This window comes from Aquila chrysaetos, chromosome 3, assembly GCF_900496995.4.
Source record: "Aquila chrysaetos chrysaetos chromosome 3, bAquChr1.4, whole genome shotgun sequence".
NCBI lineage: Eukaryota > Metazoa > Chordata > Aves > Accipitriformes > Accipitridae > Aquila > Aquila chrysaetos.
Genome location: NC_044006.1, coordinates 28,333,681 through 28,361,408, shown reverse-complemented (window position 1 = coordinate 28,361,408; position 27,728 = coordinate 28,333,681). Strand labels below are relative to the sequence as shown.

General features: G+C 41.9%; 1 protein-coding gene across 4 annotated transcripts in view; it reads left to right on the top strand.

Moving 5' to 3' along the window:
• HECW1 (HECT, C2 and WW domain containing E3 ubiquitin protein ligase 1) overlaps positions 1-27,728 on the top strand; it is a 282,245-nt gene that overhangs the window by 150,017 nt on the left and 104,500 nt on the right. For all 4 annotated transcript variants that reach the window (XM_030009575.1, XM_030009573.1, XM_030009571.1 and 1 more), the window contains one exon: positions 23,262-23,337. In XM_030009575.1, coding sequence (XP_029865435.1) covers positions 23,262-23,337 — 76 coding nt within the window. The remainder of the gene's footprint in view (positions 1-23,261; positions 23,338-27,728) is intronic.

Here is a 27,728-nt window from a genome sequence, read left to right as displayed (position 1 = left end):
TTGATAAGCTGCTGCCATTTGGTGGTGACTGATCATTCCTGAGGACTTCCTGCTGTAAATATTTGCATTACGTGCTGTCACGTCAGAGCGTGGGCTGCCGAGGAGTATTTGATAATGAAGCATTCTGCCTCATTTCCATGTATGTGCTGCAAGCCAGGATTTTATGAGTGTGGGCACGTACAAGCAGCTGTATCTCTCATTCTCTCCAAAGGATGGATTTAAAAATCTGAGCTCTGTGTTCTTTTTCAGTTTGTGTCTTATTCTATAATAGGTGAGGTTTAAAACTGTTTCTGGGGCATTGCTATGTAGTAAATCTAACGGTCTGATTCTGAGAGTGTAAGTATAATTATACTTCAAGAAACAGAGCATAAAGAGGGAGCAGGAACTTCTAGGGGTTTCTGCACTGTTCAGCAATTGAGGTTAAAAAAAAAAAGTTCATGGAAGACACTACATCAGGCTGCTGCAATTAATCATGGTAATGAATGCAAGCCGGGTACATCTTTAACAAGTGTAAGTGGTGTACCTTGAAAGGCTCAGCATTTCCAGGGAGGGAAGCAGCACTTCTCTGGAAACTAGTGTGCTTTGGTGACTGGGTATTTGTCAGGACTGAGCAAGAGAATCCCCTTTCATTATCTTGAGAGGAAAAGTAGCCAGAGCTCCCCCAACTTGCAGCTGCCTTCTAATGCAAGGTAAGAAGTAGCATTGTAGAACCACCTATATTCAACCCATCCCTGTATACGTCTCCTCCTATTTTGATTACCTGTGAAGGAGATGGAGTCATTCAGGAATGAAAAAGTTGAGGCAAAATGAGCAGGGGAAACGACTGGAAATACTCACTCAGCTGGAAGGAAGCATAGACTGTAGCAGTCAAATACAAAGTGCTCTCTGCCAGGGTACAGTCCTTTTCCGATGTAAAAGAGCATCTAACAGAAAATATATATGCTAAGAAACAATTGCTGAAAGAGAGTGGATTCCACTGATTAATCATTCGAGGTGAATAATTCTGAAGAAAGTAGCTGATCCATAAACTGCGGGAGGAAGTTGATCCATGTAGGCTTCTGATCTATTGGAAATATCTGCCCATTTTTGGTTTTCTCCTGATGTGGTGTTTCTTTTACGATAGCAGCAATGCTGTCCACATCCCACCTGCCTTATATGCTCATACGTTGCCACTGGTGTGGGCTAACATCGTGAAGTGGTATAGCATGAGAACTAAGTCTTTGAATGTAAAGAAACTGTCACATTGACTGGGGAGTTGCTTCAGCTTTCTAATGTAAAGTTCTGCATGTCATTGGTTTTCTGTAAGCATGCAAGGAGCAATTTGGTCACTTGTGTACAAAATAACATTATGGTGTCTGGAGTTAAGAAGGTGTAATGGCTCACAGTGAGCTCATTAGAGGTAGCAGAAAGAAGTGTAGTAGTACCTCTTAGTAGGGAATTGGCAAAGATTTTACTATGTGCATAGGAAGCATTAGCACTTTCATGTTACAACATCCTGTGTGCACTCATTGTACACTTGTTTTGAAATGTTCTAGAGAGGTGAAGTTAAAAAAGAGGGCAAGGAAAGGATTATGAGTAATACAGAAAGGTTTTCATTAATACTCTGTTGTTTTCAACACTTTATATTGTAGCATTGCCTAAAGCCTTAATCTAAGGTTGGGCTCCAGGGCGGTAGGTGCTGAATGGATACGCTAGCCATTACACGAGCTACAGCTAACACACATTCAGAGGGAAGGGTTTCCTGGCAGAATTTGACCCCCCTAGCTACAAAATACAAGGGAAAGATTTTTAATGTGAGAACAACCCTCAGCACATTTGTTACAGCTGAAAAATGTCATTAATTCATTTTTTCACTTCCGTTTTGCTTCATTATAAAACCATGGTAGTGTTTTACAGCCTGATTTGGCGATACTCAGTTATGTTCAAGCATCCTTACTCACATGAGCAGCCTCCTAATAGTTGCACAGTTGAGCCCTTAGTTCAGTGTAATTACATTTTTGGTTATGCTTTTCTATATCCTAATTAACACTGATTCAAAGAATTTGAAGGTTAATGACATGTCCAAATTATTTCTTATTGCCACCTTAGTAACATGGGTGCTTTTTCAGTATCCAGATACATAAAGACTATTGTATTTACACTGCAATTATCCTGTCATGTAGCGAGCACTCCATTTGTATGAATTAGTGGAGTCGGAAAGCATAACCAGGGTGTAATTGGTCTCTGACTGCAGTGTAACTATAGTCACTGTGTTATAAATAATAACCTTTTCCTTCCTTTTATTTCCTCTACTCAAATTTTAAATCGGGATGGTTGGCAAGAGATTTTCTTTGAATATTAAGAAAACTTACTTGCACTGAAGGGCTCTTCTGAGTGCACTTCAGTAATGCTGGCTTTTACAGTCCTGATTCAGTAAAGATGCAGAGCATGTGCTGAAATCCCACTGCCTTTACTGGAAATGTTTAAGGATTTTCTTCCACGTTGGCAGAATCTTTCAAAACGGTATAGAACTAGCAAGTTAGTCACTTCAAGCAGCATTTTCATTATGACAGATTTCAGATACGTCAACAGCTAAAGTGACAAATAATCCACTTCTGTTCCCTATCTTGATACTGACTTTTCAGCTCGGTGTGGTTCACACTCCTATCACCACCCGTTCATAGATTTACACCACTTATGAGAGGTAAGTGCTCAGAATTTATTATCGAACAAGCACAAATTGAGCAGGGGAGGCACAAACAATTTTCTTTGTGAACATCAGCATTGATTTCCTGAGCAATAGCCTGTAACTCTCAACATACCGGTATGTTCTTTTTTATTGTTCGAAGCCAGGAGGAATGTGTCTGCTTTCAGCACACAGCTGTTTGCGTATTTAAATATTACTTAATTTTGCAGTCTTCATAATTTCCTGATCTGTCTGTATGAAAGAGAGAGGTGTAGTGTATTGGATCGCCATAATGAAAGTTTAAATACAAGCACCTAAGATAAAGCTTGGTGCCAAAAACCGGAACGGATTGGAAGAGGCTTCTAATGCAAGAAAAGAGCCCCAAATACTCTTCAGTGCTTTTTCTGCACTAGATCACCTGCATATTTCACATGCATCTTCAAGGACTGCACATCTAGGAGAGACAGGAAAAGAGCCACCCGTGTGGTGTGAGTGCGATGCAGGGCAGTGGGTCAGCACGGCTCAGCATAGCACTTCTTTCGAATGCAGTACTTGTCACTGAGGAGGGTGTTCAGCACACTGGCCATGCCGCTTTGAAACAATCGACACAGAGTGCTGTGTCAAGCCGTGAGTCTGCATGTATGGCTGATGCATTGAAAGCCAGTCCCTTTTGCATCCTGTGGTGAATCCAGGTAATATACTAGAGCATGAAAGAACTAGTCCTATGTATCAAATGTATCCCTGGCAGAGTACCAGACACTCGAAGCAGGGAAAGGCTGTGTGCAGTGTGGCAGGGTGGCTGGGGCGCGTGTCCTGTTCAGTGCACTGGAGAGTGGAATGTGAGTGATCTGAAGTGGAAGATGCAGAGGTCCTGGCTCGTCTTTAGTCCTCTTCTACCAGTGCAGGCATGCTTAAGCGCCTGGTAGCGTCACACATAATGCACTGCTGTAGGCATAGCTGCAATGGATTTAAACAGGGAAGAGATGACATAAGAAAAAGCTGGCATCTGTTAAATTATTAAGCAAAATAATTGTTTAAGTGTTCATCCATCAGACTTTTTCTTATTGTGCTAGCCCGAATGTGCAGTTGTGCAGTCAGAAAGGCAAAGCAGGAACAGAACAAAAAGCAGGGTTAAGGCCACCATTTCCACATGTCCCATTAAAATGTTGTCAACTTCTTGCCCTCTCATGGACTCTAATTAAGCAGTGCTAATTGTGGAGCTGCTGAGCCATCCCTAGGTATCACTGGCTGCAGCCTACTCTTCACTTTGCAGATCAGTTGCACCAATTTTGGGCTTCTCCCTATTGCCTTAGTTTCTTTGCACGTGTTTCAAAGAAAACACTTGGGTCAGATTTAACCTTACTGGGTATCTGATCCTGTATGAACTCCTAAATGTAGATTTAGAGTGGCTTAATTAGCAGACTTGCAGTGCAGCACAGAGTTGAAGTGAAGAAATAAAGGGCATGACAGATGGGAACTGGAGTGATTTTATTTCAGCAACACCAAGAAGATCATTACACAAGCCATTTATTTGTTAATGGGTTCAATACGTGTCTGGTATTTCCCAGCCACTTGCTTTCTGAATGTCTCTTGTTATGGTCACATAATAGCTATACTAATAGTCTGCACATCATATTACTCCCTTCTGTAGTTTAGTAAATTATGGAAAGATCAGCGACTGTTCAGCACACTGCACTAGTATAATCGTCTACGCTTTGGCCTTTTACATTCTTAGCATGCTCCCTCCTGCATCTGGTCAGATTCATGAAAAACAGATAAGTTCTTGAAATTATACAGTGGGTCTGAGGGCAGATATTTTAGTTTTGTTGAAGGAAGGAGGACGGAAGGAAGGATTTAGACCTATGGGAGGGCACTTCAGAGGTAAAGGTGATAGACTTCTGAATGCAGCACCTCCTGCTTCCTCCCTTCTAGGAGTTACCTGCTGCGATAGGGCATGAATCTGATTATGAGTCAACACCAGATAAATTACTAGAGGTAGTTTAGGCTACTTGACACACCTTTCCAGCATATATCAGTTCAGAAGTTACAAAAAGATTTGCTTTGATGTTGCTTTACAACATAGATTATTTCTGCCCTTTCCCCCTGCATTTATCAGTTTGATCTGTTGTTGTCAATTTTGTACACATTGACCTAAGTCTCACTGGGTGCTCTAGAGGCCTGCTAATGGATTAAAAAAGAGAACGTTGTGTTCTAGCCATTCTTTGTGTGTGTTTGACTATTATTTAGTGAAAGCACCGTTTATACTTGGCACAATCTTGATTTTAAAAAAATATGGTTTTCAATCAGGAAAAGAAGGAAAAGGAATGCTGCCAGGGTGAGTCCTCTTCAGTATCCAGCTAGTCCAACACCCAGGACCGCAGAAGCTACAAGAATCCTGCAGTGCATGGGCATGAAATCCTGTAGGTCAAATTGTGTATGTGTGCAGTACTGCCTGATGAGGTATAAAGAGGAAGGGGTCAGGGTTTGGTTTTCTGTGCTCCATTATGTTTCTCAGACTGCTTACCCACATCGTGACTTTACTGGCCTTAACATTTTCACCAGCTGCACTTTCTCAGTGTGCACTGCATAGGCTGTTGGAAAAACTTGTGTCCCTGTTGCAAGTGAGGTGTTTGATGACTGCAAGTCATTGCAGCAGGGAAATAATTTGGGGCTTATCAGTTGTACACTTTCTGTGTCCACACCGTAACAAATTTTTCCCTTTAATTAGGCCTTGCCAGAAAAAAATCCTTGCTTTCCTCAATTTTGAATTTACTATTGTTCAATTTTGTTGTCATCTTCCATGTTCCAGGATTAGTGAAGGTGGAGAGAAGAAGCTCTTGATCTGCCATCTGAGTACCAGTTAGCCTTGCTTATAGCTTCACTATGTTTCCTTTTACTCAAGTTCTTCTAAGGTGCTTTAAAAGCATGGCTATCAGCTGATGCATGATTCTGATCTGCATCTTCTCTTGCACTATTTTTAATACAAAATGAGATTCTTCTTGAAGGCATAAGCAAGCGTTTTCAGGACCTCCGATACCCTCTGGTACTCATGAGTTGAGGAAGTTCTTTGTGTGTTTATGTAAGAATACGGGAAGAGAGAGGAAATTTTGGTTGTGGATGACAACCACGTGGTTTTGTGTGTTAGAATTGCAACTGAGGTGGAAGACTTTTGAAGCACGAATGGTGTTAATTAACTAAGAAATCTGAATCAGTTGGGATGAGATGTACCAATTGCTGTATCTGTTGAACTCCATGACCCAGGAAGTAATTTCCAGTCCAGTGTTTCTGGGAGGTCATTGCGTTTTCATCAAGATAAGAAGCCTGTGTTCTGGTGGTCATTAAAATCATACTGACACTTTTTCAAGACTAGCTGAGTTAATGCATGAATTCTAACTGTTCAGATTCTAATTTGGGTAATTATGATCCCTCTTTAGTACCTGCAATTTCAAGTGAGGTTAGCTTTTTTCATGTCTTGTCTGGCTTTGTTATATAGCATTGCTGTTGGACATCTTTATGTTTCACCTCAGATATGGGTGGCAATGTGTTACCTCTCAAGTATATACTAATTAATGTTTTCTGAAAAGGTTAGAAATTTCAAATGCAAGTTGTTGTCATAGTCTTTAATCTGCTATTAATTCCTATTAGCTGATGAGACAAAGCATAGTATTTATGAGCAAGTATTAGCCATGCTGAAGAGTGCTGTGGCCAGGTTTCTGACTGACCTGTCCATCAGGAAAATTAGCATACTAAGCCATGGTCATTGGATTAGAATAAAGAAGAAATGACTCATGTTGAGGAAGGAATGCAAATATTAGCTAAGAGACAACTGTTTGTGTGGATAAGCCTTCCAAAGAAGTTGAACAAATTTTAAAAGGTGTACAGGGAAAAACATTAACTCACTGCTTATTCAAAGCAATGAACAAAATCCCAAATGACTCTTTAAGAGCTTACAATGAACAAGGCAAAATAAGCAGATGGAGCTGGGGCAGTGTAGGAACTCGTTTTGTAAAACTCTTGCAGTAGCTCTGTGATGATATGAAAATAGGACATCAGGAAAACTTAGTAAATACAGTGGAATTACCAGCTTATGGGTTTGTTTTTGAAATATCGGTGATGTTTGTAAGAGATTGATTTCTAAAGGAACGTTAGGATGTGTTTTGGGTTTGTGTGGTGGAGTTTTGGTAGCAGGGGAAGGGCCTCAGGGCTGCCTTCTGTGAGAAGCTGCTAGAAGCTTCCCCAGCTCCAAGTCGGACCCGCTACTGGCCAAGGCCGAGCCCATCAGCGACAGTGGTAGTGCCTCTGGGAGAACAGATTTAAGAAGGGGAAACCTGCAGTGGAGAGGGCAGTGGGATAACACCTGTGCAGACACCAAGGTCAGTGAAGAAAGAGGAGGAGGAGTTGTGCCGGAGCAGGGGATACCCCTGCAGCCTGTGGTGAGACGGCAGGCTGTCCCCCCCCAGGCCATGGAGGTAGCGGGGGAGCAGATGCCCACCTGCAGCCCGGGGAGGACCCCACACCGGAGCAGGGGGATGCCCCCGAAGATGGCCGTGACTCCATGGGAGAGCCCACACTGGAGCAGTCCATGCCTGAAGGACTGCACCTGCAGAAAGGACCTGCGCTGGAGCAGTTCGTGAAGGATTGCAGCCCATGGGAAGGACCCATGCAGGACAAGTTCATGAAGGACTGTCTCCCATAGGAGGGACCCCACGATGGAGCAGGGGACGAGTGAGGAGTCCTCCCCCTGAGGAGGAAGGAGCAGCAGAGACAACGTAGGATGAACTGACCCCAACCCCCATTCCCTGTTCCCCTGCGCTGCTGTGGGGGAGGAGGTAGAGAAAACCGGGAGTGGAGTTGAGCCAGGAAAGGAGGGAGGGGTGGGGGAAAGGTGTTTTAAGATTTGGTTTTACTTTGCTTTATCGTGTTTTGATTTGATTTGTAGTAAATTAAATTGATTTTGCTTTTTCCCCAAGTTGAGTCTGTTTTTTGCGTGTGACCATAAGTGGTGAGTGATCCCTCCCTGTCCTTGTCTCAACCCACGAGCATTTCTTTATATTTTCTCCTCCCCATCCCACCAGGGCCGGGGGGGAGGAGTGAGCGAGCGGCTTTGTGGTGATTTGTTACCGGTTGGGCTTAAACCATGACAGGATGTCAGAAACTCGTCTTACTTCTTGAGGGTGGTGTTTTGTGTAACAGTATCTGCTGCTGGGTCTGTCCCAGACATGCTGCCAAGTGAAAAGGAAGCTTAATCTGCAGGGACAGATGCTTAAAAAGGTGTGGCTACAGTTTTTAAGTCTATTGGTGTAGATCATGGTAATCTGAAAGTCAGATCCACTGAAGTAATAGAGATCTTCCTGCCTATTCAGTGAGTCTTTCTCTCAAAGCCCAGGTGAACTATTGCACAAATATAGGCTAGACTCAATTTGCTTGTCATTTATGTTGTGTTTCTTTGCCTGCCCATTTTAAATTACTTATTTTGCTTTAAGACATGACGCTTTGGACAGCTGCTTTGGAGTATAATGCAGATAACTTATAAGAGTTGAGTAAAATTTGGTTTTTATTTCAGAAAAGAGCATGGAGAGTTGTCTGGGGTCTCTAGGGACTCTTGATGTCCTGTGTGATGTCTTGATGTCCTCTTGATCAAGCTGTCCTGTGCTCTGTGTTGCAGTCAGTACTGTAGCCTGCAGGTTTACAGATGTGAGGGAAATGTTTAGGACACAGATGAGAAATGAACTGAATATATCAGTGGTGAATTTGCTGTGCAAATGCAGAGTATAATTTTACAAAGCTTTGATGCGTAGTTGAGAACACTGAGAAATTTTTGGGTAGATGTACAAATTGTAAAGTCCCTGAACCACCCACAAATCAAACACAAGTTTTATTGGAATCACATATTCCTAAGCTAAACGGTGCTGCGTTCCCTGTGGCCAGCTGGAAAGCTGACACAGTGGGAGGAAAACAGGGAAATAGGTACAAGTCCTCTTCTCATGTCCACACATCCGTATCACTTGTATCTGAATACAAGCCACGGTGTGAACTTAAACTGGGGGGGGGCAATTGCATCACTCAGCATCTCACTCAGCATCTGTCGTGGTTTAACCCCAGCCAGCAACTAAGCACCACGCAGCCGCTCACTCGCTTCCCCGCCACCCAGTGGGATGTGGGAGGGAATCGGAAAAAAAAAGTAAAACTCGTGGGTTGAGATAAGAACAATTTAATAGAGCAGAAAAGAAACTAATAATGATAATAGTAACACTAATAAAATGACAATAGTAATAATAGGATTGGAATATGCAAGTGATGCACAATGCAATTGCTCACCACCCGCCGACCGACACCCAGTTAGTCTCCAAGCGGTGATCCCCCCCCCCCCCACTCCCCCCAGTTTGTTTACTGGACATGACGTCACATGGTCCGGAATACCCTGTTGGCCAGTTTGGGTCAGCTGTCCTGGCCGTGTCCCCTCCCAACTTCTTGTGCCCCTCCAGCTTTCTCGCTGGCTGGGCATGAGAAGCTGAAAAATCCTTGACTTTAGTCTAAACACTACTTAGCAACAACTGAAAACATCAGTGTGTTATCAACATTCTTCTCATACCTAACTCAAAAACATAGCACTGTACCAGCTACTAGGAAGACAATTAACTGTATCCCAGCTGAAACCAGGACAGCATCTTTCAGCAGATTTCAGCAACTAGCATCCGCTAACATGGCTGTTTCAAGCACTGGGAGGATTTCTTTACCTCAGAGCAGCAGCCAGACATGCAGAAGGAAGCAAAAAGGTCATAAAACCTGCCAAAGCTAGATGTGGAGCCTGCACTGAACCTCTCTGTGTGCAATTCTGCAGTGAAGTTTCATCTCTACTGGAGCTGATAGATGTCGTCGACTTTAGTCCTGATTGGATTTTCAGTAACGAAGGATTTCCAGCACCCAGTGTAAAGGAGAAAAATAACTTACTTTTCTTGAAATATCTTCCTTTTGTTTCCTTGTCTGCTTTACTTAGTCCTGGTGAGAAGGGGGGGTGGTAGGAAGATTTGGGGAGAGAACAACATTATTGTAATTTCACAATGTATGACCCTTTATAAAAATAATCAGTACTTAAAATGTATCCTGAAATAACCCATACCCTCAGATAACCTATATAAAATCAGCAGACATGACTGTGGAGATGACTCAGAGGTGAACTTGCACACATTTATAACTTGTGGATTTGTAGGTAATTTTGAATGTGGCATAACTCACAGGTTATTTCAGTGGAAATACCCTAAGTGGGTGAAAGAGCAGGTGGTGACTGAAAGCTAAAAAGCTTTTCAGCAACCCAGCACACATCAGTGCCTGCAGATATCTGCCCTTCGAGTGTAGTGTGCATGTATGTGCTTGTGTGTGAATGTCTTTTTGTACATGCCCGCAAGCCCTGTCATAATCATAATCATGTCATTCTTTCCACCTAGCTGCTTTTTTTTTTTTTTTTTTTGCTTCTCATGTTTTCTACTATTACTTTACAGTTGTGTATTTCCCATTTTTTCTGCTGATGATTCAGCTTTTAGGTTTATGTTGTATCTGAATCTCAAGTATAGCTTGGATTGCCTGTACTTAACTTTTCACAAAACCCAGGTGATCCAAAAATATACCTATAATGTTATATCAGGAAAAGGTTATGACTAGAGACAGCTAAAACAAGAAAGAAGCATAACAATTTATATTCATCAAGAGGCAGACTTAATGCTTCACAGTTATCTTCTAGGTTTACATTTCCTGGTTTCTAAGAGCTCGACAGGATAATCGTGTTCCCTTAATGTAGTTTAGCTGATGGAATACAGTTATATTGCATATTTTTCTAAATCATTTTTGCTATAATTATTACTTCTATGAAAGATTAAGTACGAAAGATGTTCAAGTGAGAAAATCAATGTAGGTCAGCATGTTATATATCAGCAGATGTGCATAAGAATATTTCTTTAATAGAATTTTGAACCCTTTGTTCGTTTTTAATCCTTGAATCTCTTGAGAAGCACTTCCATTAAATATCTGGGGTTTTTTTCCCAACTAGCTAGCTGAGTTCTCAGACAAGCACATTTCCATCCATACTGAAAGCATGCAGCCCCTCCCCACTCAGTATCTCCAGTTTAAAAGCAGGCTTAAATTCTTAGATATGTAAAGTCTGATGGAGAGCAAGTAAATCGTTCTTACACAGTTCCCTTTTTAACTCAACGGGTCTGATTTTTATTTACACTGAGGCCCCTTCTGCCCTTGTGGCAATGCGGTAGGACTTTATGGTGAACATAACTATGAACCACATTAATTAGACTGTATATTGATTTTCTTAGCAAAGGACCACCAGCATCGCTCATGCTACCTAACAAACCCTGGGCAATTGTTAAAGTTTAGTTCACAAAATGTATAATGAACTATATTTCAGGTACCAACACATTCATGACTTTTTGTCTAGCAGGCTATGACTGTGCAAGGACTGTGATTCCAGAGGTGAAGTGTTTGAGGGCAATCAATATCTGTTTCCATAGAGCTGATTCAGCCATATGGGAATAGTTAAGCCTAGTACTGGAAAAGTCTGGAGGTGCGACTAGTTGTCAGGAAACCCTGGTTTTAATAACAGCCTATTTATTTCTCTCGTTTTTCCCAAAAGGATCTAACTTTGCAGCTGCCTCCCTACACTATGCAATAGCACCCTGTGAGTCTTCATGCTGTTTGGAGCTGCTACCACTGAGAGGACACTCAGGGTTTGCACGTTTAATTTTTCAATTGTGCCTTTGAGGGTGAGGAACAGAGGGGTGTGGTGGGTTGACCCTGGCTGGAGGCCAGGTGCCCACCAAAGCCGTTCTATCACTCCCCCCTCCTCAGCTGGACAGGGGAAAGAAAATATAACAACGGGCTCGTCAGTCAAGGTAAGGACAGAAGAGATCACTCACCAATTACCATGATGTGCAAAACAGACTCAACTTGGGGAAAATTAACTCAATTTATTACCAATCAACCAGAGTAGGGTAATGAGAAATAAAACCAAATCTCAAAACACCTTCCCTCCACCCCTCCCTTCTTCCCGGGCACAACTTCACTCCCAGATTCTCTACCTACCCCCCCCAGAGGCGCAGGGGGATGGGGAATGGGGGTTGGGGTCAGTTCATCACACATTATTTCTGCCGCTTCATCCTCCTCAGGGGCAGGACTCATCACACTCTTCCCCTGCTTCAGCGTGGGGTCCCTCCCACAGTAGACAGTCCTCCATGAACTTCTCCAACGTGGGTCCTTCCCACGGGCTGCAGTTCTTCACGAACTGCTCCAGCATGGGTCCCTTCCATGAGGTGCAGTCCTTCAGGAGCACACTGCTCCAGCGCGGGCTTCCCACGGGGTCACAAGTCCTGCCAGAAAACCTGCTCCGTGGGCTCCTCTCTCCACAGATCCGCAGGGCCTGCCAGGAGCCTGCTCCAGTGCGGGCTTCCCACAGGGTCACAAGCTTCTTTCGGGCACCCCACCTGCTCCGGCGTGGGGTCCTCCACAGGCTGCAGGTGGACATCTGCTCCACCGTGGACCTCCATGGGCTGCAGGGGGACAGCCTGCCTCACCATGGTCTTCACCAGGGGCTGCAGGGGAATCTCTGCTCTGGCGCCTGGAGCATCTCCTCCCCCTCCTTCTTCACTGACCTTGGTGTCTGCAGGGCTGTTTCTCTTACATGCTCTCACTCCTCTCTCCGACTGCCATTTCTGTCTGTCCCGCAACTATTTTCCTTCTTAAAAATGTTATCACAGAGGCGTTACCACTATCGCTGATTGGCTCGGCCTTGGCCGGCGGCGGGTCCGTCTTAGAGCCGGCTGGTATTGGCTCTGTCAGACATAGGGGAAGTTTCCAGCAGCTTCTCACAGAAGCCACCCCTGTAGCCCCCCCCGCTACCAAAACCTTGCCACACAAAGCCAATACAAGGGGGAAACTGCCAAGTGTGTCTCGTGATGTCCTTATTTTCTACTGTGAGTGATGCATCATTGATGGGGGCAGCATAGGCTGCTTCAGTGTCCTGCAGTTCAGGGATATATAATGCTGCTGCAGCAGAAGAGGATAAAATATTAATGCCATGAAGTCAGTGGCCAAACTCTTACCACTTTCAGAGGGGTCAAAATTGACTTCCAGATTCAGCAGTCATCCTTTGTGTCTTACTGTAGACTGGCAGCACAGCCTGCCCCAAGATGGGAGGGGAAAAGTTGTGTCTCTTGTTCTTCTCTTTCCAACTGGTTAAGGGGGCATGGTCCAAGGAGGTGGCTTGCATCAGATCTGCTTCCATGTAGCTCAAAGTTTTGGACGCTGACCGAGAAAGTTTTGTTTCTGCTACTGCAGGAAAGAGGAGAAGAGCAGAGTGACAGCTGCTGCTGGAAGGGCAGCCTCGTGGCAGAGCACCAGCCTCTGCTCACCATGGCTTCCAGCAATGGCAGCAGCAACAGCCCAGCTCTGCTCTCCTCTCCTTGCCCATCACCACTCATACAGCTGCAGACAAGTGAGTTTGGGGGCTGCCTGCGCAGGGAAGGAAGGAAGGGATGACCTGTTTGCTTGGCAGAGGACAGGAATGTTCCTGGTGGGAATGAGGGGGAGATGTTTTCTGCAGAAGACACCTGCTTCCACATTAGGAGAGGGAGGGCTCTGAGGGGCAGGGGACACAGAGTTTGCTTGGGGATGGGAGCCACTTCTCTTCTGTATGAGTACTGGATGATGATGATGTGGGGGATGTGTGTAGTGTGGGGTATGAACCTCTGTGTTGCCTTGCTCTGTTCCACAGAACGGTTTCCCAGAGTTGACTGAAGTGTTTGAGATGAATTCTGCACTGATTTCCATCAAAACTGACACATGCAACAGAAGACATCTCTTGTTGCTGATAAGATGTGATATATTTATTAAGATCTACAAGAATTATATCATTATACACACTGTAGTTAATGATTTCTCTGCAGTGACAGCACTCCTGCACTTAGTTGACATCCCTTTCCCCTCCTGTCATATTTAATGACTTTGTCTTCATAAGTCTTTTGCATCCAATATGCAGCAGTCCAAATCCTTCACAAGGCTTTCTGTGATGATCAAATTGCTGTAGTGAATTCACCTGTTATTGGAGATCAGATTTTGTAAATGCTGCTTCCCCCTAGAAGTCTTTGCCATACCTCAAGTTTGCTGTAACACCCCACCAGTCATTTTCAGGATGAGTCTGGCCCCTGTTTTCTTCATCCTTCAGACGGGTCGTTGACATTACATACGAGGAGTAGCAGAGATAGAGCTGGATTTGTTCAGTCTTAAGAGAAGTCTTAGGTGGGATGTTACTGATGCCTTGAACTACCTAGTGGGAGATTATAGGGAAGAAGGAGGCAGCCTGTTCTCACAGTGCATGATGAAATGACAGCAGGCCGTAGATACAAGTTGCAACAAGGGACATTCTGATTAGACCTCAGGAATATTTTTTTTCTTAAGACAGAAGTCAAACATTAGAACAGGTTGCTGAGAGAGCTTGTGGGATCTCCATCTTTGGAGATACGCAAAGCTGAACTGACAGGGCCCTGAGTAGCCTGCTCTAAGTTGGTCCCACTTTGAAGGGTCAGATGACTTCAGGAGATCTCTTCCAACATTGATTATTCTATGGCAGTTTGATTACAATCAGTATTCCCACAAGCCCACTTCACTGGAGAAGGCTGTTGACTTTTTAAAGCCCGCTGCTCTAGAAAGCAGCAACCTAAGAAAAACAAAACAATTAATGCTGTAGCTAGCAGTAGCCAAGTAGGAAAACAAAGGCAATTTTTAAAAAGAAACATTTAAAAAAACCAACTACACAAACAAACCAACCAACCCCATGGGTTTACTGAGATACAATAAGCAGTTTCTGCTGGGTCTAATGGATCTCCCAAAAGATACAGAGGAGAAACACTGAGTGTGAATGAGGCTAGATTAACTAAGTGATTGTAGATACTGTAAAAGGAGAAATTTTTTCTTCTCAGCTTTACCCTTTCTATGCCATCATAACTAGAATAATGCTCTGTGGAGTGAAATGTTTTATTAGTAATTCAGCAAGATCAAGGGGCATTTGAAGTAGCAGAGATGTTTCTCTACTTTTTAAATCAGACTATAAATCCCTGCAGTCGCCTCATTTCTGCCTAAGGTAGGATCCAAGGGTGAAAGTAAAGGGTCTGTAACTCACTTCTAGAAATAATGGTATTCATAGTGAATTGATATTTGGGGCATTCATTCAGAAGAATGGGCATTGTTCACTGCCTTCTTTTATGATGCAAAGGGTCATTGACTTGATTCCCTTGTCCAGATGCTTTGACAGCAAGACTAATGCATTGAGCCGTTCTTGAAATACAGCTTAGCTGAAGGATATGGTTGTCTCTCTCATGTGTGAGCATTACTTGTTTAAGTACTTGTCCCAACCAAATTACATTAGAAGAGTGAGGAGTTTCTGAAGCTCTAATGAAGGCTGCCTGGAAGTAAAAACTGCCATCTAACGCAGTTTCCTGCCTTCCAAAGACATCATGAATGTGTCAGAGTTTAGAGTATTTCCACTATATATGCCCTACGTTTTGATCACTCTCATTATTTTGTAGTGCAAAGAGAAAAGGTGTTAGCAGCAATTTTTTAGTTCTCCATACAAACAAAACATTTTCTTGAAAAGTTTGAATTTGGAGTCTACAGGGGCAAATTTTATGCAGAACTACAGGATCCAAACAGCGCCCAATGGGCCTGTCTCACCTGTTGATGGCAAACCTCCCAGTTATTTCAGTGGGTTGTAGGGTCTTGCTTAGCTGCTCCTGAGAGGATAATATTTACGAGCAGTTCTTGCTGTCTGAGTGCTTAAGTGCATTAATACTCTGTGTACGGACCTGTCAGGTTTACAGGGCCAATCCTGTCCTGCATTAGGCAGCTGCCTGATGTAAATCTGGTCATAAACCCAGATTTTCTTAGAGGTTGTTCGCTGGATGATGGTAACTCTGGGAAGCACAACACTACTTAGCAACTGCAAGGCACCTTCTTCCCTGCTAACTCGACCAGAGTTTGTTTTGCACATTGGGTCTGTAAACTACTGTCATCCTTTGGACCGCTTTGAACTTCCTGAGAGACTTGTTAGCACTCAAAGGCTCACCACCATCAAATAGCATGCAGCCTCAGAGCCAATGTGTGAGCAGTTGGTGAGATATGCTGCAGAAAGCAGTCCTCCCAGAAGTTTGCTACACGCAAAGAAAAAATGGCTGCTGCTTACATGTAGTCCAGCAATTGACGCAGAAAGCAACCCAAAGCCTATCTACATGTATGTGTGATTATGTTTAAGTATCTGAAAATCTAAGAGTTTATTTAAATGAAGTTTCAAAGTGCGAAGGAAGATCAGAATCTCTAATCAAAGCTTTTCCTCTGCTGCCAGAGGATAGCTGAAGTTTATTAGGCAGAACTGTTGAAACAATTAAAAAGCTGAATCTAATAAAATTTTGGAAGAAAAAGATACTGGACTCTGTGGGACATACTGATTTGTTGCCTCAATCCTCAATTTTGTTTTAATTGGAAGTGGTTGCTCTTAACATCCCTATTCTAGCTTCTGGTTATGCTGAAATAGCATTCTACCCACATAGGGTAGGTTGGGGAGTATGAAATATCTTCATGCCAACATGGAGACCTCATACACTTGGTATGTACTGTCATTGAATGTTCTCTTGTTGTAAGCCTGTTGATAGTTGCCTTCTAGGGGACTTTACGGATGATACTAAGCAGCAATTTTTTCTGGTGATTTAGTTTGGCTGCCAGGGTTTGTTATCTAGAATCTGCTGAAAGAATTCATAACATTTTCAATGGGAAGAAAATTATTTACTCACTTCCTTGCTACCTTTTTTAAGAGTTTCTAGGAGAGAAGTTTTTGGAATGAGAAACTTCTGTCTCGTGGGACTAAATGAAGTAATCAATAAACACTGCTGCAAGATGAGGCAAAAGGAGCTTTCTGCAGACAGAGAGCAATTGCCATATGCCCGCAAAAGGCAAATTCTCCCCTTAATTAGGGAATGGCATTGAGAAGGTGGTGTGTTACAAGGCTAGAATGGCACTGACCGTGACACATGGGGAAGACTCCGCATGTGTGTGGTCACAGTCCTTCAGGGATGTGAGCTGGCTGCAGGGAGCCCAGCAGGGAGTTAGGCTGCTGCCGGAGAAACTGGCTGCTGTTTGGAAGCACCTGATAGAAAAATACTATGGTGCCAGCACAGTGGCTTAACGAGCTAACAGGATAAGTGGAGTATATTGCATTCAAGAGCTGGATAATTCTGTTAACAGAGTGAGGGTTGTAGCTGAAGCACTGCCACTAATTAGGGCTAGATTTTCAAAGTGGTGCCTGGGATTATAGCCATAATTCTGTCAGTGACAGTCATGGAGCTCAGGTCTCCATTTGATCCTTTCACAGTTCGCCCCTTCCATCCCAGTGTGCCCTGTGTTTCCAAGGTGTGGAAGAAGTCAAGTGATGGAGAGAAAGGAAGCACTTAGTTTGTGTTTATTTAGTCAGTTTTTTTCCAAAACTGTTTCTTTTTAAATTTAGCACTTGGGAGGAAATGGAAGTATTCACCCATTTGCAGATCTACTGAGGAATTCCCTCTCTAAAGAGGATGGTAGAATATGAAGCGTGAACTTGGGATGATGTCTTATATTCTTTTATTGTGGAAGGACGCTTCACTGCTGAGCTGTGGAAAATGTAAACCTTTTTCCACTTGCTTAGAGAGTTGTCCTAATGTTAAGGATTCAGTGAAATCAAGAGGGCAACAGTAAAAGCCAACAGAACTAGGTTAGGGGGGAATCATTTTTTGAGGAACTCTTCTTGACACCTGTGCCACGTACACAAAGGTCTGTTCAAACAGTAGCTCCAAGCTGATTTAAACTGATACCAGCAAAGCTGTGCAGAGTGGAAACTGGTAGTCTGCCCCGGCGTTGTGCTGGGGAATTTTGGACCCGTCTTACGTCTCAGATGAACTAAGGGATACAAACAGATGGAGGGAGACGGGACAAAGCATCAGCTGCTTCTTTTGCTCCTGACTGTTGAATTCACGCTATTAACCTTATTTACGTTGCTTTAAATCTGCAGGCAAGTTTAGTGCTCTTGAAGTGCAGAGAACAGAGAACTGGAGCTTGAAGCAAGCATAGTGCAGGTAGTTACTGGACAGCCTGTCTTTTCCCCCAGCTCTGCAACACCACATCTTTATCTCTAACACATCTACCAATACTTCTGTTTGCTGATGCACAATTTGGGACTGACTTGAGGCTATTTTTCACTTGTCATTTGAATCAAGCACAGGTAACAGCCTTCCCTTTTTGCAATGCTCTCATACTGCTTTTCAATCTCAGAGCCGGTGTATACAAACAGAAAATACTTTGCTGCTTTACTTTCATAGTTTCTAGTTTTCTTTCATTGTAGACTTCAATCTTCCATGCAGGTTTGGATAGTACTGCTTGGAAGTGTGAGCCCTTTTGATATGTTCTTAGATCTGCTTTCTTAAAGAGAAGCTCTTGTGAATAGATAGTATGGTCCAAGCTAGAGCTTTGCCAGTTTACAGTACCTGACTATTTAATCTGCATTAAATATTACTGTAGTTACAATCTGTGCTGTCAGTGTAAAATATTCTAGGTTTTAATTAGCACCTTTTAAAATTGGAACTTGATTGGATTGAGCATTAGGTCACGTCCATGATGTTCACCATATAAAGTCAATAAATACAAACAGGTAATGCAGCACTGGTTTTAATATCACTGCAGTTTCCTCTGTTTTAAATGTAAGAAATATTGGCCTGTGTGAGATAATTTATATCAGTTATAAGCATTAAATGTTACCATTCTTTTGCAGCAGAAGCTATTGATACAGAAGTGCTTTGGCTGTCAGTGAAGAGTAAGATTTCTTAGACCAGGTGTTTCTTCTACTTATGGGAAAAGAAAATTTGCTTAGCTTTGTTGAATCTCTTTGTGTTGTTGCAGGGGCCAAAAATGCCCTTCTGGAGAGGAAAGAGTGTTACAGAACATTAAGACTAAGGCATAACAGTATATTTCTGTGCTGTGTGTGGGAAAAGGAGTAAGTGCTTGTATTTGTCAGCTGTGCATGTCTAGTTGTGGTAGAAGCATGTAATAAAATCCTATTAATCCTGTTTTGTATCAGCAGGACTTTTAAAATAATTAAGTTGCACAATATACAAACACGCTAAAAGGGACTTAGTGGTGCAAAGCATGCTTTACCAGCATGCTGCACTAGTACTGGTGACTGTGATGCCCAAAAGCAGATTTTCTAGTACAGCACCAGGCAAACACAGTTACAGCTTCTTCCAGACCTGCATTCACCCTGTATGTGTCTCCAAAAGTATTTGCCTCATCATAAGCTAGAGGTACAGGGAGGCTGAATAGGGGCACCCAAGGTGTGACCTGTAAGTCACTTAAATTTCAGGAGCAAGAGTGCTGTCCCTGTTACTCTTCCATGTATCTAGGTAGACTGGTGAAGTGTAAGGTATTTTAGGAGATATTTTTAATTAGCTGTTAGAGTCTCTGTTTCTTAGCTTCTGCTTAGACAAATTTTTAGTGTTGCACTTGGAATTTTGCCTAAGCAAGAGCTGATGGACTGTAGTACTCTGGGATTTCTCAAGATTTTTTTTTTTTCTTTTTTTTCATAACACATACCATGGCTAAAAAGGGAGGGAGTCTCAAGGGCTCCATTTGCTAGTGTGAAGCCTGCCTCCTTTCTTATTCAGGGTCACGTAACTTCCCTCCAGCATTTGCAAGAACTACTCACAAGGAAAAGTGATACTAGGACAAGACTGTACTATGTTTAGCTTTCAGACATCTCCTTCTGTCTTTTTTCTCTCTACTGAAAAAGTAAAAAGTGCTACCGAACGTGGATCTTTTCCTGAGCTCAGCAAGTCCCGAGAGGCTTGGATCTGGCCTCAAGTACCTCCCCATGTTTCACAGATAGCCATCACAGGCTCTGGTGGTTGCCTTTTGCCATGCTTCAGAGGTTGGGAAACTCTGTAGAAGACCAGAAGATTTTACAGTGTGTGTTTACTGGAGAATATTTTAAAGGAAGTACTGGTATTTCTCTAAGTAAGTGCTTGAGTGCATGCACTCCCATCAGTGGCAACGACACCAGCTCCGATTACAAGCAAGGAAAGTGAAAGCAGGTTTGAATCTGGTTCAGGAAGCCTTCCGTTTTCTGAGAGATTCAGCTAGGCTTGAAATTGCAGCTCATGTCCCATCTCTTTGTGTCTAGATATGACAGAATTATGTAATAAAACGATATTCATCCTGTTTTGTATCAGCAGGACTTGTAAAATAATTAGGCTGGGCCGCACAATGTGCAAACATGACATTATAAACTAAAAATATTAAACTAATTCAGACTGAGTTCTCATTTCAAGGGCATAAAAGAGCACCAAAGTTATTGAGGGAAAATCACATTTGTTCCTTCCCATACCAAGGACTTCAAGTCCATAGGATGTCAAGTGACAAGATGAATGTTGTCTTCCTGTCAACTAACTATGTTTTACGTGGCAGTTGAGAAGATAGAGGGGTTTTTTACCTCCCGATGACTAAATTCAAGGTTTACTTACAGTGACAAAACTCCCAATGTAATTATATTGTCTGGATCAGTCTGGATTTCTTTCATGATAAATAGCAAGCAGGAAGAGTACGACCCATGCATTTCCCCATCCCAGGCCTCAAGACACTTATGAACCCCTTATGAACCCCAGTTGGTGTGGTGGCTGGCGAGCATTGATGACCACACGCCCTCCTTTGCTCTGCTCTGCCCTGCATCAAGTGTTCTTAGCCTTGTCCTCACTACTGGGGACAGCTTGGTATTGCATTAGAAAATGGTGAATCTGAACTGCAGCAAATAGCTTTTTTTATTTCCAGAAGATCAGACTTAATGTCGGGACACTTTTCTCCCTTCCTTCCCCGCTGTTCCTTCTGACTCCTTGAAATGCCAATATTAAAGTATAATCACTTTCCTAGCCTTCCTAATATCCTTCCCTGGGTATGTCCATGCATAATCACGCCTGCCTTTGAGAGAGGACATCTCCCTGCTTTTGAGTCCCCTCTGGAATGTGCCCTGCCATGCTTGAGGACCTGTATTGTGGGTGAGAAGGTGCAGCTTACATGTGGGGAGAGTGGCAGGCCAGTACCACCAGACCACTGGAGGACGAGGAGCACAGGTTTGGGATGGTAGAGCTATACAGGAGGCGTTTGGCTTGGTTGTATGAAGTCTTTAATGGTGCATCCCAGGTCTCAGCCCAAACATAAGTGCCTCTCTCCCTCAGCCTTTCTGCCCTGCATTCCCTTTCTTAGCTGCCTGGACAGGAAGAAAACCGGAAGAGCTTCAAAAAAGTGTTGTGGTGTGTTTCAGATTACTAAGGTTACATGCTAGATATTATCAAAACGCCTAGCGTTTTGATGCAGTGTTGCATCTCAGTTATGCTGGGATAAACTGTGGAGTATATAATTCGCTTATGCAGCAGGGCTGGTTTTTATACCCCGTGATTGTGTGACTGAGGGGTGAGCACTTGACAGGACGGTGTGACGTACCCCTGCTTCACAGAATAGATGGATTCTTTAGGAGCAAATAAATTTTTTTTGTTGTTGTTTCACTTATGGGGCTGGATGTGTTATTACTCTCTCTGTGTAATGCCAAGCTTTGCCAGTGCAGGTTTGGCCATGCTGGGGATGCATGGGGATACCAGAATTTGTGACAATACCCTAGTATAACTGCCTCGATACAATTTCACTAATATAGATACAGCCCCAAAAGGATTATTTAATAGCAACATACTTCTAAGTTTTGAACAGGTTGGTATTTGCAGGACCCCATCAGATCCACCCCCAGTCTGTTCAAAGCATAGACTGTTAAACTATTTGTACTGATTTCATGGCAGATCTAAAAACCCCAGGGAAATGTTTAAGGACTGGAAAAAAGCACGTTTTGCAAATGTGCACATATCTAGGTCAGTTGGCTCAGTTACTGTCCTGGACAAAATCATGAAAAGACCATAAGTAGTAAGCATTAAAGGTTAATGTGTAATAAATGTCAGGCAGTGATGTAGTATGAAAAATACATCTTGACAAGGAAATGTCATAATTTCTTGGTGGGATCACAACTTTGGCTGGTAAAGGTTACTGAGTTCTTGTCATAAAATTCTCATAGTCACATATACTGATTTAAACGTGTGTCTCTCCAGAAATCAGTGGTGGCTTCAATAAATTTATTGAAACCTCTTTAGCTGAGAAGGCTGAAAGTGAAATTGCAACTAATTAGCTGTGATCCAGTAGGGATGTTTCTACCGGAATTTGCTCATAGTCCCACTCTACTCCGTACCCTTTTTCCCATTTAAATAGTCTAGAAGAAACAAAACGATTATGACAAAAAGTCAAGTCCAACAGAGCCCATTTTTTTTTATAATGGTGTCTAAATTCAAACTGTATATTTATGATCTAGGCCTTACCTGTGTCTTGACCTGCCAGCTGTGCTTGTTGTTTAATCCCTGCTAGCTGGGCTGCAGTGCCCACTTGCCCAGGTTTTGCACTCTCTGGGGGCAAAGAGCAGCTTGTTTTCTAAGTTAAGCTTGAATAGACAATATTTAATATACTGAACAGTGAGTCACAGCTGAGTGGGCCTTCAGTTACTGCTTCCTGGCAGAAATTGGAACTTCACTGCATAAATGCTCTTTTTTCTTTTTTGCCTGAAAGCTGAACGGCAAGAATGGTGAGGAGCTGCGGCTTCCCGGGAGCACAGTAGCACTTGCTTTGATTCCAGAGTCGGTGGGAGGTAGTCATAGTAGCACCACCTCCCTGTTGAACCTGGACCCTGACTCCCGATGGCATCTCCTCTGCTCTGTTCAGGGAAGCAGTGGTGAAAACTGTTGATGGTGGGCTCCTGCTGATGCCCCAGGCACTGGCTCGAAGGTGTTCTTGCTTCCCAGTTCTGATCATGGCCAGAAGGTAGCCTGGGTCCTAATTTGCACAGCAGCAGCCCCTAAAGAAACTTGCTGAACCAAAGACTGACATTAAAACCTAGACTGGAGTACAAAGGGTCATCTATTGACTTTTACTTTTTTAAAATTATTTTTTTTTCTAGATCATCCTCAGTGCTTCTTATCATAATTCACAGTTGTTTTTTGCACAGGGTATTAGTAAGCTCTCGGAAGTCTTTCTCACACGTATGCAATAAACTTCCTGGAACAAGATTTTCTACACTAGTAATAAGATGTTATAAAGACAGAAGTTGGTTTTAGAGGTGAGAGCCACATCCCCATCTGTATGTGCTACTTTTGTCTCCTGTTTAATAAGCGGTTCCTTTTTGGGTGAGGATCTGCTGTATTAAAATTACAGCAGTATTTTTGTATCATTCTGTTTTCTTAAGGAAAAGCCTCCAGGAGGGGATGACTTAAGCCACTAGTGGTTAAATTATTACCTGGATAAAAACATTGTTTTGATTAATGGTCATCTAATTGATTCTTATTTTTACAACTAAGAATCTGTAAAAAAGACAGTTATTAAGCAATTTGTCTGTTCAAGAGTTATTGGAGACTAGTCTCTCTCACCATTATTTTTTTTCCAGCAGATTTTTAAAAGCATCACCAATGAAGATTCAATCCAGGGACAAGGAAGTCGGAGGCTGATAAGTTTTTCATTGTCAGGTAAGTCACTGCTGATGTGAAAGTTTTAAAGCCAGAGAGTGGGAAATTGAAGTTACTAAAACCTTTCATGTGCATGCGTATGTATTTATATGTACGTATGTATATATTTATGCATGGTTTTTTGCCTGTTGCTCTAGAAGTGACACTGAGACAGAGATTTAATATCTATGATTATTGCCACACTCTCTTCCTTCAATGAGAGTTATGTGCTCAAGTATCTTGTTCAAGTAGAGTTTTGGGACCATGTTAGGTTTTCCTGTTTACTATTAAACGTGGTGCTATGTATGTAGGTCAGGGAAAGCAAGATCAAAGGCATGCACTTTACTTACAGAGCAAAATGTGATTTGTGGTAGTCCTCTGCTTCTTGGAGAGCACGTTCCACAGTCTCGGTCTGGACCTGAGGCAGATCCATGGGCCATGGTGCACAATCTTGTCTGTATCGCTCAACAGTGACTCTCAAACTTCTTGAGCCAGAAGGCTGCTCTCCCTCCTCTAAATTTTCTGAAGAACATTCAGCCTCATTTCTTGGCATGTTACTGCAGGTTTTAAAGGCTTAATGTGGTTCCATGAAGCAGCTATGGACCATTTGATCTGGCTTTGGTAAAAACAATCTGTAAATCACTTCTGTAGAAAAAATCAGTTTGTCAAAAGAGAGTAGTTGTGAGCAAGGTTCTCATCTTGGAGTTTTATGCTTGCTACTTGGTTTCCATGTTTTTTAGCTCCTGGAAGACAAACATGCTGAACTTGACTCAGGAATTTTTTGAGGAAGTAGTACAAAGAAAAAAGAGTTACCCTAGTTCAAAATTTTTACAAGCGTAGGCCTTTCTGTATAAAGTCCTACACTCGGACAAGCATTGCGCTACATGATTGGTTTGGTCATATGATTGATTTCAAGCTTCCCTCTAAGGTGTGTTAGAGTCAACTAGGATTTCCATATCTTTTTAATATTAAGCATGCATATCAGTGTTTTTCCAAATTAGGTAGCCAGTGTTGTTCTTGAGAGGTTATATGTACTATACGGTAGGTTAGACTGATATTAGATGGGGCTCTTCTAGCACATCACTTACTTTTGCTGGGTTGGACACTGGGCACCCACCCAGTCACATTAAGTTGATAAAACCACAGGTTAGCTCAACAGAAATAAAGAAGTAGAGTTAATATTTTTTATGTTCTTAAATAATCTTACATAGAAAATGTTGCCCAGAATTGGTAACATTTTTTCATTCTCTCAGATTCTTTGGCCTAGTAGACCAAGAGATGTCAAAAGTAATAATTTCTGAGACTGTGAAATAATGTTGTCTCAGTGGGCCCTTTTATAAGCTAAACTATCTAATTTACAGCTTGATTCAAAGTATTCGAAGACCATACCTTATAATACATTTGGGATATCTTATTCTAGTGGTTCACAAGCAATTCATTTACATTTATATCACATGCATATCAACAGCATCATCACAGCCAGGTATTTGAAAGGCTTTGAGCTCACAATTATTATATAAAAAATCTTTGGTATCAAAATAGCTCAGTTTCAGTCTTTCTGAAATTAACAGATTAACACATCACAAGGATTTATTTATTACCATCTTACTTGGTCAACAACAATAAAAAATGTTATTTCAAAGTAAAATTATTGCTATTCCTATATCTGTTATGCTAGCTAATAAAATGCAAATCAAGCTAGGCCTTCCAGAGGCATCGGAAGGAACTGGGATTCTTTTCTGTTTGCACTAATATCACAGCAATAACCTCTGTATTGTCATGAGTCCTTTCAATTCATATAGACTTCTCCTTTTCAATATCTATATTTTGGGATAATGTCACCTTCAATGTCACTACTTAAAAGTTAGGTTTCCAAATTATGGTTGATTTAATTGCAATTAAAAACCAAAAAAAGTGTAAGAACATTAGTCTGACTGGGGACCATTGCATTAGGTGCTGCAGTAACACAAGAGCCATTGTGCCCTAAGCAGTTTATCATCTAAAGAATGCGACATATCAATTTTTAAAAAGAAAAAATTATTAAAATGGGGGAGAAAAATCTTGAAGTAGGCCAAATCCCAAGAAATGCTGAACGACATCAGTCCATTTTAGCTGACTTGTATTGCTTGCTCTACTGCCTAGACACTCCAGTGAGACCCTGTGTCAAAATGAACTGTGCAGAAACAGTTTCTTTCTAGAATTTGGTGACAAAGTGCTTTATTCTTTCTGTAGTTTTATTGAGTATTTGCTTGGACAAAATCCAAGTGGTTTCACTGGAAGTTTTGCCTGAGGAAAGATTTCTGAATCTGAATAAGTGTCAAACAAAGAAAAAAGTATAAACTGATGCTTCAAGGCAAAATGAGATTGCTAACTTCTTGAGAATAGAAATAGCTGAGAGTTTGCATTACATCAGTAGGAGGTTTGTTTTCTTTGTGTTTGCTTCTTTGGAGACTGGAAGTTGGTCCTGTCGAAGGTTAGTTCAGATTAATAGGTTTATTAGCAACACTTATCTCAAAGAAGATCACTTCCCATGATTAAGCTTTTTAATCATTCATATGATGATGGTATTATTATAGCTTTCATTATTTAAAATACCGAGAGAGAAATATTGTAAACCTAATTTAGCTGGATTAAATACAGTCGCTAAGGAAAGCTAGGTAGTCACTTTGCAATTACGTTCCAACATGGACTTTTCTGCTGTTACCAGTGAATGTCACACTTCTGATAAGGCGGCTGAAAGTGTCAGAGCTCTGTCATATGAAGTACAGAAAGAAGAAATGTGCTAAGCTTCCCAAGATGTACCAGCCATTTAACTGAAGGTTCACGGTTTAGCAGCAGTATAACTCATTTGCTGAAAGCCCTTGAAACCATTCTGTTGGCGGGTATATTTAGGAAGTGTTATCATGAGGTTTGCATGATATGCCTCCTAGCTATATGTTGCATCAAATAACTTTTTTCAAGCTTTAGTATTTCACATATCTCATGTGCTTGCACGTTCTTTATTTATAAGTGTTCCTGTGGAACAAATGGTGTGAAATGCTTGATCAGAATGCAGATGTATAATACACTTTATCTTCCAACCATTTTTTGAAATCCTAGTGACTGACTTTATAACAGGAGTTCTATCCACTAAATTTTGTTTGTTTAATACTGCTATAAATCTGCCTCTTCTTCTGCCCTCCCCAACTCAAGCTAACTTGCCCGGATGTATTCTTTATAAATCTGAGTTACTAACCACTTGACTTTTTCTTACCCGTCAGAGCTTATGCAAAGGTGAGATGACTTTCTACCACCTCCAGTACACCTGTGCCTACCAAGTACTGCAGTGCTCTAGAGTAACAGTTTTAAAGGCCTCAAAAGGCTTGAATTCAACTACTTTATTATCCTATATAACACAGGCCACTTTGCTTCATGGCGTGGAGCTTTGTGTGAGTTTGGCTCAGACTTATCTTACAGACAGGTGTGTAGTCTGGATCTGAGGATACCAAGAGATGGTACTTTGCTCCAGTAGTTAATCGCTTGCAGTGGTAAAAACTCCCCCTTGCTTCCCCCCTTCATGTTACCTGTTCAAGATTTTTTCTGGGTTTTCCTTGATGAAGACAATTAAAAAGGCAGCCTGTCTTTCAGCCATTTTTCAATAATTAATTTCTCTATTCCTTTTCATTTATTAATAGACCTATTTTCTTCCTGATATGTCTGCTGCCCATTTCTTACACAAATGAGAATCCCTTTCATTTTCCCATGTAGCATTTCCAGCTAGAAAAATCACTTTCTCCTCTTTTCCACTGTCTTTACTATTTTGCCTGGGAGCCTCACATGACAGAAATGTTTTGGCTTATCTATTCCACTTAGTCTTTTTTTCAAAAAATCTCAGATCTTTAAACACCTCCTTGTGCAACTACACCAGCCAATTCTTTCTTTCTCACATTCTTTTTTAAAAGGAAAATGGAGTCTTGTCTATAGAGCTGTAGGTTTCTGAGAGCAGAAAGAACCACTTCAGTTACCTGATTTAACCTCTTGCATATCACCAGTTGCACAAGCTCATTCACAAGCTGATCAAGCCAGTAATCTATTGTACATTATGTAGTATCTTTCTCAATTCCCCTGCATTATTTTGGTGTGTTGGATTTTAAAACTTCCTATCACTGCATATTAGTGTTTGATTTCTAAAATCCCTTGATACTTGTTTCATGAAATCTAATACCAGATGCAATACTTCTGTGAATCTGTGCTCACTTTCCTTACAATAAGTTTTAGTATTATATACTGCTGCATGAATCAAATTGGCATTTCCAAACGAGTGCAATATTGCTGTGCTCTTGCTGTTGAAAGGTTATTACACTGCTAGTAGCTAAAATAATTTCTATTCCTTTACAAGCACATAGCTGAGAGGCAGTACTTACAGGCCTCCT